Raw genomic sequence first — 10,471 nt, 5'->3', positions numbered from 1 at the left:
AATTTTGTTGATCTTTTCAAGGAACCAAGTTTGGTTTTGTTGGTTTTCTTTATTGCTTTCTATTTGTTTTACTTCTGTACTAATCTTTATTATTTCATTCCTTCTACTCGCTTTGGGTTTAGTTTATTCTTCTTTTTCTAGTTTCTTAGGATGGAAAGTTAGTTATTGATTTGAGTTTTTTTTATATTGGTGTTTACAACTATAAATTTCACTCTAGACACTGATTTTACTGCATTCTGTAAGTTTTGTATGTTGTGTTTTTTTTTTCTCATTCACTTCAATGTATTTTCTAATGTTCCTTGTGATTTATTCTTTGTCCATTGGTTATTTAGGAGTGTCTTAATTTCTTTGTAATTGTGAATTTCACAGATTTTCTTCTGTTGAATGAAATTTATAATTTCATTCCACTGTGTTTGGAGAACATAATTTGTATAATTTCAAATCTTTTAAATTTATTGAGACTTGTCTTATAACCTAATATATGGTCTATCCTGGAGAATGTTTCATGTGCACTTGAGAGGAATGTGTATTTTGCTGTTGCTGGATGAAGTGTTCTATAGACATAGGTTAGATATAATTGGCTTATGGTATTTGTGAAGTCTTCTATTTTTTTGTTGATTTTTAGCTCAGTTCTATTGATTATTGAAAACGGAGTATCGAAATCTCCAACTGTTATTATTGAAATACCTATCTTTGTCTTCAGTTCTTTCAGTTTTTGATTTATATATTTGAGGGCTCTGTTGTTAGATAAATGGAAGATGTAAATCCTACCTGTCAGCAATTATTAATATAGTAAATCTGAATGGATTAAACACTCCAATTAAAAGACAGAAATTGAAAGAATGGCTCTTTATTTTAATAATTTATACATGTTTATTGAAATTCTCTCTTTGGTGAGACATCATTCTCACACTTTCCTGTAGTTCTTTAGATATTATTTATTTTAGTTGTTTAAACATATTTATAATAGCCAATTTAAAGTTTATGTCTAGTCAATCCAACGTGTGTGTTTCCACAGGTGACAGTTTCTACTGAATGATTTTTATGCTGTTAAATAACTTCCTCTTTTTAAAATAGCCTTTAGGATTTTATTTGACTTAGGATAAGGCTGCTTAACAGAATATTTATTGATTTCCATGAAGCTTCTGCTTGCTTCATAAAGCATGGTTTGTAAAGTCTCTGGTATGACTATGTGATGCTATAGCTCTCTGTGTCTTAGTCTTTACTATGTGATTAGTGGTCTAGTCTCCCATGGAGGGAGGAGTGTGTGGAGTGGGGATAGGAAAGAAAGGATGTTCAAATGCCTCTAATGGGAAACGTTTCTACTTAGCTAGAGTCCAAACTTAGAGTAAAGTATGTTTACGCCACTGTGCTATATACTTCTGTAATACTGTTAAGGACTTTCAGGGAACAAAGTCTGATTTGATAATGAGATTTGCATATTAATTTCACTAAACCCATCAGAAATACATCCTGATTTTCTACTCTGCTACTTTAGATAGCAGTGGCTTTTACAAGTAAAGAGATTTGTTTCTATGATCTGCTGTCCAAAGAAGAATTTTCCTGTCAGTACAAACTCCAAGGCCTGAAAGGAACACCAATTTGCATGGATTACTGGTATGATTCTCTCGATGCCAATGAATCAATTCTTTCTTTTGGGGATATAACTGGAAAGGTAAGTGAGAGAAGGATAAGATTGAACACTACGAATTTAATCATCAAACTTAAGCTCAAAATAGAAGTTAAAATGCAATGAATGTGACCTCCTAATTGAAGTACATTATAGATTATAAGGAAACATGTGGAAGAGATGGATTAAGTCACAATTCCTCTTCTTGCTTATAAAAACAAATCTTCATTGTGGTGTGCGGTTTTTAGTCTGTATATAGTCTCATTTTCCTCATTTAGAAAAAAAAGAAAACTTGCTAACATTTTTTCACTATAGGATGCTTAATTTATTAGATCCCAATGGACACGCTTAAAGCTCTGATTTGGGTGGAGCAAAGGCAATATATGTAACCTAAACATTTGTATCCCTGTAGTATGCTGAAATAAAAAAAAATTAAGTGTCTAAGTTTATCTCTCATAAGTCTTTCAAATTTGTTTTTCTGATTTTCTTTCATAAGGTTTTGAGTTTCTCAGTACAATCCTCCTAGGAGTGCTCATTTCCTGTATCATGTAACAAAGAGACAGGTGCATTAAAGAGGGCAGCACTGAAACCTAGACATTGGATACAACGATTTTTGTCTTCCTATCAAATTCCACCTGACCTATGAAAATGTATTACTTATTTATACTAGAATATGTCTGTGACCTCTGAAGTAGGCTAATTTGAACAATTTCCTTTTGCAATTATGAAATCATTTCATTCTTACTGTTTTTAAAAAGTGTATCTTAAAAGCAAATAATAGACTGCCCTTCATAATTGCATCACCAACTTCATTGTTTTTTATCTTTCAATATAACTGCCTGCATCCTTTAAATAATATTGAAGAAATTCTTATTAATTCAATATCTATTCTTTATTAAACTTAAAGAACATAGATTCTTCTTGCAGCAATTACCCTGCCCATATGTGTTTTTCTTTCAATGTCTCTCTCAAGGTTCAAGCAATTGCTTTCACAGCGGCCTTGATTTCCCTGTTTGAACGGCCTGCAAGTGCATGTGAAGATGAAGAAGCCACCATGACCATTAACTGGGCAGAACTGCTCTCTGGATGTCACAAATGTTGCCATATATTAGAGCACAAACTTCATCATGGAGATTGGGTCAGGCAAGGTACTGAATTTTAACAGTAATGAAAGAAAACTGGCACCTTCGACTTCTGCATTTATATTCTTAGATGAAAAGATTTCACACAAACCGTTTAAGTCTAGAAACTGATAATTGGTTCTCCAGAGGTTTCGGCCTGGACTCTGCGATTCCTTGAACACTGGCAGGAATTCTTTCTTTCTTTTTTTTCCTTCGAAAATTTATGCCCCATACAATTAATTCAGGTGACCTGTGCACTGAAGAAATCTCAAGAGAAGGAAGAAAATTGTCATAGAATCCATTTAACTTCAACCCAACTCTGATCTAACTAATCTTATCTAGTTACACTCAGGGCTGCTTAATAAATTAATTTAACAAGTTCCCTCCAAATCACTCCTTTGTTTTCTTTATGTTCTCATGGGAAGTTTATTAGTTTGACTGCCTTCAAAATGGTATTGTCTTAATTTTCTTTTCTTCTTCTTATTTGATATAATGACTGAATTCCTCTGAAGTACTTGAGTGGCAGTTCTCTATGTAATAGGATTATGCTATAAATCAGCATCTGTAGAAAACCAGAATTTTCTTAAAACCTAGTCACCAATGAGTTAGTTTCGTAATATACCTTAATTTTACAAAATTTGTAGCTGATGAGTCAATATCCAAATGTGCAATATCTGCACTGATATCTCTTTTGGTCTAGATACTAAGGACTGTGGTAATTTTCTCACTTCTAAATTGCTACATTAAAGAATGCCCACTGAAAAGAATGGAAATTAACAATATCATTGCTGTTAATAAAATTTAATGAGCTTAATGTTACTGGTCTAAACCTAGTATAGTTTGAAGAAGAGACAGTCAAAATAGACCCAATTATTCTTTTATGGTAATTTTACCCTCTTTGGGTTTTAAAAGGTTGCAGCTAATTCTTTATGCCCATAATAATAATATCCTACTTGAGGAACTAAAAATTCTGCATTTTTTTCCATATAAATCATACCATGTCTTTGCTACTTCTATACATTTTTTTAATTCTGGCATAATATTAACTGTGGAAAAAACAAAAGATTTTTTTTTGTCATCTGCTAAGTGTGACAAGCACAAAATTATGTGTTAAGTTTTCATAACACTGAAATAAGAATCACAGTACTGGAAATGAACTAAATGGAGCTATTGCAGCTGCTTCCAAAAAAGCATTATATTCTTTTATTCATATTTATATTCATTTATTCTTTGGATACATAAACCAAAGATTAAACTATAATAATAAAGTACTAGTTCTTAAAATCTACTGGGTTCTCTGAAGTTTAGTATATTATTTGAGCTCCATAATCTTAAATGAATATGGATAAATACAGAAAAGTAACCGGTAGAAAGCTGTTTTTTGAAAAGGTTGGGGAGATAACAACTAAGGTTTCAAAATTGAGATTGTCTTTTCTGATGATGGGTAATATCTAAGTGCTTTCTTTCTTCATGGTCAGGGAGAAATAGCAGCACCGCTGGTTTAGTGGTATCATGCAAAATTCCCATGTTCAGGGAGAGAATGAAAAGTTCTCACTGTAGACCCTGCCTCAATTTTATTTGAAACTCTTAAAAACCAACAGTGCTGGTGAACTATCCTGTCAATGAGCATTTGTCTCTTAAGTTGCAGGACAAGGATTGTTCAATAGGTCGATGTGGATTTGCTGCTTATCATGCTTCCATCATTTCATTCTGATTTTTGGTTTCCTCATCTAATAACAAAAGAATGTGGAAATTTAGTTTAGTATTAGCAGTAGAGATTCATGTTTGTGAACTAAGGAATTCAACTTCAGAGTCTGGCCTCAAATTATTGCAAATTAGGAGTTGGCTACTGAAAAGTTATTTAGATACATGTATTCAAAAAATTAAGGATCTTTGCTATCTTATTTGGATTAAATATTTCCTAGCTCTTTGAATAAAAATGTATTATAATCAAGTGGATAATCTTTGGAAGAATAGCTGGAATATATATACACACAAACATACACACGCACATTTACTTTGGCCAGTTTATTTGAATTATGTACTTGATGTATCAATCAATCAACAATTATTTATTGTTTTTTTAATGTGCTTTAAAACTGTCTTAGGCACTTGAGACTGTAGAAGAAAGATTAATTATAGGCTCAACCCTAAAAAAACTTAATATCTGAAAAAGAATTAAAGATTAACATAAAGGAACTTATTAGAACAGTGTACAATGGTACTGAAAATTAACCACTAAATTTTACAAATAAGATTTTGACTCCTATAGTAGCTCTTAAGCAGGAAAAGCCATAAGGAAAAGCTTCCAGGGTGGGTGGTGGTAATATAAGGATGGGTGGGGGAGGGAGAAAGAGAGAACATGGTCAACAGGAGTAAAGGCAGACAAGCAGGCACAACAATGACAGAGAGAGAGAGAGGTGGACACAAATAGATAAGAGACTGAGTATTAAGGAAATAAAAGCAAATGAGTTGAATGGGAACATATGCTGGAAAATATTGGCAGTGAAACATTGAAGGTTTTGAGGAAAATTGGTCAGACCTGATGCAGACAGCTTAAAATCCATTTGATTCTTGGATATGTGGATCTGCAGTTTTCATTAAATTTGGAAACTTTTCTATTGTTATTTTTTCAAAGTTTTCTCCCCCACTCCTTTTTTTTCCCCAGAACTTTGCCCTACCTTTTCTAGCTGCTTCATCATCCTCTAATTACAATCATTCCAATTTTCCTCTCCTCAGCTTAGGAGGTTTCTATGCTCTGTGTGCTTTCCTTCTCTCTGTGCCCATAGTTTGGAAATTTCTTTCAAGAAAGCTGAAGCAATTATAGGGCTTACCTCATTTGTTTCTCTTTTCTCAGGCTTCACAGTTCTTCATTGCCTATTGTCAAATGTCTGACAGTACTGTTAGTAATATTTGTCAGTTTTCCAATTGTTTATGGCAGGAGATTAAATTCAGTCCTTATTACTCCATCATGGCTGGAAGCAGAAATCCAGCATAATGCTTTTTTTTTTTCTTTAAGACAGAATCTCACTCTGTCACCCCTGGCAGAGTGCAGTGGCGTTATCATAGCTCACTGCAACCTCAAACTGCTGGGCTCAAGCTATCCTCCTGCTTCAGCCTCCTGAGTATCTGGAACTACAGGTGCGGGCCATGACGCCTGGTTAATTTTGCTATTTTTAGTAGAGATGGGGTCCTGCTTTCTCAGGTTGGTCTCAAACTCCTGAGCTCAATCGATCCTCCCACCTCTGCCTCCCAGAGTGCTAGGATTACAGGTGTGAGCCACTGCACCCGGCCCAGCATAATGCTTTTTAAAGAATGAGTATGCAATAAGTATTGGTTGATTATTTAGCCTCTTTCTTTTGTTGAAATCTTTTAGTCACTTTAACAATCCTTTATCAAGTGTACGTATAGGAGCTTCTGTGTGATATTCACCCAGAAAATATTTGTTAACTATTATGTAACAGGCACAGTACTAAGCACTGGTATAGTTCAATTGAATCCTGTTGTCTAAATCAGTCCTAAGAAACTTAACTTCTAATATGCTGATTAACTAAGGAGATTTTTAAAATAATTACTTCAAGGTTTATTATTACGTTCACTTTGAAGCACTCAAAACCCAGCAATCAGTCAGTAACATTTACTGCATGTCCCTTTGTACAGAGCTTTGTGTACTAGGAACTCTGTGATAATTGTTGTAGGGAACACTAGATAATTTATTTGCCAAAGGATGCTGGAGTGAGTGAGTGTCTTGTTGAGCTCAGTTAGGGGCAGAGAAGAATTGGTAGCTTATCTATTTGGTGCTGAGAAATTCAGCTATGTTTTGACATTGGAAGATGCCAAAATAGGGAACTATATGAACTCATGTGAAAGAGTTACATTACATTAATTTTCTTCTCTTCTTAAAGATTTTACTTGTGTCTATAATTAATAATCCCTATTAATTTCCTCCATGGGATTTTATATGTTGATCGTGAAAATAAAGCCATTTTGCAATTTGGCTTTGAAGGTGTTACAGAAGTTATTGTGTGAATGCTATTGAAAAATATTTCAAATGAAAAGAAATCATACTTAGTATTTGTATAATTCTTTTTTTTTAAATAGGGGGTTATTTATAGGTAAAAGAAAGTGGTTGGGTTAAGAAAAAATATTTTAAAATCATATTTAGTTCAATATCATATGAATGGATGTTGAGAAAAATGCAGTAGAAGATTACTGAAAAAGAAGTAAAAGAGTATAGAAAGATGAGGTATCTAAATAAGATTTTCTCTTGTTTCAAGTTTTAAGTTTGAAGCTCAAGTACCTCCAAAAGGGGAATCTACTTCAGTCCTAACCAATAAAAGAGTGCCTTTTCTTATATTTAGGAATAGAGATTCAGAACTTAAGTATGGCCTTTTGTTGTCATTCAAAGCTCAGTTATTTCAATATGAAGAAAAGGGAGGACGACTGAAATAAAGAGGATGGGAGAAGGAGGAGAGGAGGGTGGAGTCAAACATAGTCTAGTAAGATTTGTGGTGATTATGGATTATGCTCCTTGGTCTTCAAGACTTACTCTGTCAGGAGCAAGCGACCAGTGCTGCTTTCATTTCTCTTTTCATCTCAGCGACATCACTTGATATTCTTAGAGCTCCTCAAGAAATGTCTTTGGTGATTTTCTTCTCAGTGTGAGGAGGGAATATAAAATTGAGGAAAGAAAGAGATATATGAGCAAGTATGGTAATAATTTTTACTGAAGCTAAGGATAATATATATCTGTAAAACTGAAATGTCAAAAGAAAAACTCAGTTTCAGACATGACTATTAGCATACCACTTTAAGATAAAGTTCAGATTTCTTATTTAAAACTTTGAAGGAGAAAATGTTTTCGTCTTGTCCAAGTTGTTCTGTGTCATATTTTAATGGAAAAATAATTACATTCTGAAATGCTTGTACAGTAATTATAGAGATTTTGGGCAATAGTGGAGACACATAAATGTCTTAAATCTCAGAGAATTTTTCTTTTTTAATAATTGTCTTCTCATATAGACACTATCATTGGAAACCTTAAAAACCATAGTCTGGGAATGCAGACATTCAGAGAATGAGCATGAAATTTATAAGAAAAAACACATTGATTTTTTTTATTACATTCAAAGGTGTTTTCTCTCTGCTTGACCAGGGCTAGGAGAAGATACAAAACAGTTTGAAGTGAAAACAAAATCACTAATTGCTGCACTAATTAATGGAGCAGGTGCCAGAGAATATAGAATACAGACATCAGGTTGTGTTTCCTCAGGGAGTCTTCATAATTGATAGGGACTAAGTTTGGAAGAAAAGTCAGATTTAATACCTTGCTTGTGCATTGCTCCACTTCCCTACATCTAAATCAGTCCTCCAAACACAATGACGCTGCACCACTGAGTTAGCTAGACCATGCTACCTTTCCTGTCAGTTTCCTCACTGTGTTTAAAGCAGTTGAAATCAGTTGTGAGCCAGCAGCCTAGGTTTGAAGAAAGGCCTCTTTTCCTGAAGCTTGTTCTATAGCATGGTAGAAGGGTGGATTCATTTGTATCATGAACATGGGTCTACTTGGTATTTTGAAAAATTATTAAATTAGTCGCATTATTATTATTATTATTTTTTTGAGACAGAGTCTCGCTTTGTTGCCCTGGCTAGAGTGAGTGCCGTGGCGTCAGCCTAGCTCACAGCAACCTCAAACTCCTGGGCTCAAACAATCCTTCTGCCTCAGCCTCCCGAGTAGCTGGGACCACAGGCATGCGCCACCATGCCCGGCCAATTTTTTCTGTATATATATATCTTTAGTTGTCCAGATAATTTCTTTCTATTTTTTGGTAGAGACGGGATCTCACTCTTGCTCAGGCTGGTCTAGAACTCCTGACCTTCAGCGATCCACCCGTCTCAGCCTCCCAGAGTGCTAGGATTACAGGTATGAGCCACCGTGCCTGGCCTGCATTATTATTTTTAAATATGCCCAGCGGTGCTGAATTTTAATTTTTAAACATGCATTTCGATTTTTAAAGATGAGATAGATTTAATTAGTCTTTCTTATCTTTCCTCTTTGAAATTGTGGTTGTTCAGAACATAGCCCTATGGTGGTCTCAGGGAATGGGACTCCAACCTCAAAATAAGAAATAAAACTGAAAATATACTCCCTCAAATAAGAGAACATGAAAGAAAGTTCAAAGTAGGGTGTTTTCCTAAGTCACATGACTCATAACATAAAAGCCTAAAAGATGATAATCAGAATTCCTAGTTAGAAATGGCCCAATTTCTATCCTGCTAAAGTCTCTTTTGGGAAATGTTATAGAGTGGCCTTATGTATCTTATTATAAATGGACTTAATGGCATTACTTACTTAGTTTTTACGTATCACTTTTCATTTTCAAATCACTTTTCCCACATTAACTAATTGCTGTTACACAGAGTCATTTTGATAGCACACATGATAAGGATAGATGGTGGCTTCCCTTAATGACCTTTTTTTATAACTATGTGGCAAGAGAGTGTAAAAGTTGAAAGTTAGCATCTTAAGGGACAAATAATGGACAAAAAAAAGGTTTTCTTTTTTCCTCTAAAAAATGTTATATAAATGTAATTTAAAAATATTTTCCTCTACCAACTCCCAAACTCACTAAGAATATTAAAAACAAATCATTTATTTTACTAGCTCATCCCATTCCCTATTTTAGAAGCTTTTCCATTATAACCTATCATTTCTTACCTCAATTCAAGAAGTGAGAGAAATATTTTTATTTATCAGATAATTTGATATTAAGGAAATGGCTTTTCTCTCACCTTTTACTCGAGCATTCTCAGGAACTCTGACATTCTACAATTTAATCAGAAACAAGTTATGTCTTGGTTTAGACATGAAGTGTGAATTATTGAGCCTCCAATATGTGACACTGCAGGCCACAAATGTCACTTGGTAACCTGCAGATTCAAATCTTAGAGCAACACATTGAATACCAGAGCACCATGCGCCTCTTTATATGCCTTTCTTTATAGTCTCAAAACTAAAGATGATAGTTGGATATAATGAGGAAACACATAACAAATAATTTTCTGGATAGAAATATTTTATTCTGATTATACTGTAATTATATTATGGAATTTCCATGGATTTAAAGATAATTATAGTGTTATGCTGTATACTTTGTATCTCATAATATTGCTTCACTGAGTGTCAAGTTATAATAACCCTTAGCATTTTCTGTAAACAAAGGGAGTATTTTCAGTGAGGTTGCTTCCTGAATGAGAATAATTGCCATCGGATTTTATGTTGCTTGTACTGCTGGTAAAGTAGTAGTAGTCATGCAGCAGGTGATCAGGGGCCTTAATGTTCCTGCAATTAATTCCTCCCAAATGAAGCTCAAAGAACTCCCCTTTATAAAGGAACTGATAACTTGCTGGGTCCTGGCCTGCCTGCCTGCCTTCCTACCTTCCTTCCTTACTTGTATTCAGGAAGAAAAACAGTACATGAGAGAAAAGGATGGAGAGAGAGCAAGGAGGACATAGGAATATTATTCCTATAGGGATAAGTGGCAATAGAAAAGTGAAGAGATCAGGAAAGGGAAGACTCAAGATGAAGTGGGGTCTTGGTCTGGGTCTGAGAGTATGGGGGACAGAAATGTGGTTGGTAATAGAAAGAACCCCAGATCTGGACCTGGCATGCACATGGCAGTGTGGCTTAGTAAAAAAGAATGAAATAGCACAGAAAAGG

At 34.4% G+C, this 10,471-nt stretch overlaps 1 protein-coding gene across 1 annotated transcript in view; it reads left to right on the top strand.

The window, feature by feature from the left end:
• WDR49 (WD repeat domain 49) overlaps positions 1-10,471 on the top strand; it is a 138,271-nt gene that overhangs the window by 30,783 nt on the left and 97,017 nt on the right. Inside the window, exons 4-5 of the mRNA XM_012640190.1 lie at positions 1,499-1,675; positions 2,604-2,778. Coding sequence (XP_012495644.1) covers positions 1,499-1,675; positions 2,604-2,778 — 352 coding nt within the window. The remainder of the gene's footprint in view (positions 1-1,498; positions 1,676-2,603; positions 2,779-10,471) is intronic.

The sequence above is a fragment of the Propithecus coquereli genome, unplaced genomic scaffold, assembly GCF_000956105.1.
Source record: "Propithecus coquereli isolate 6110/MARCELLA unplaced genomic scaffold, Pcoq_1.0 Scaffold15, whole genome shotgun sequence".
NCBI lineage: Eukaryota > Metazoa > Chordata > Mammalia > Primates > Indriidae > Propithecus > Propithecus coquereli.
This window is presented reverse-complemented; position numbering and strand designations above follow the sequence as displayed.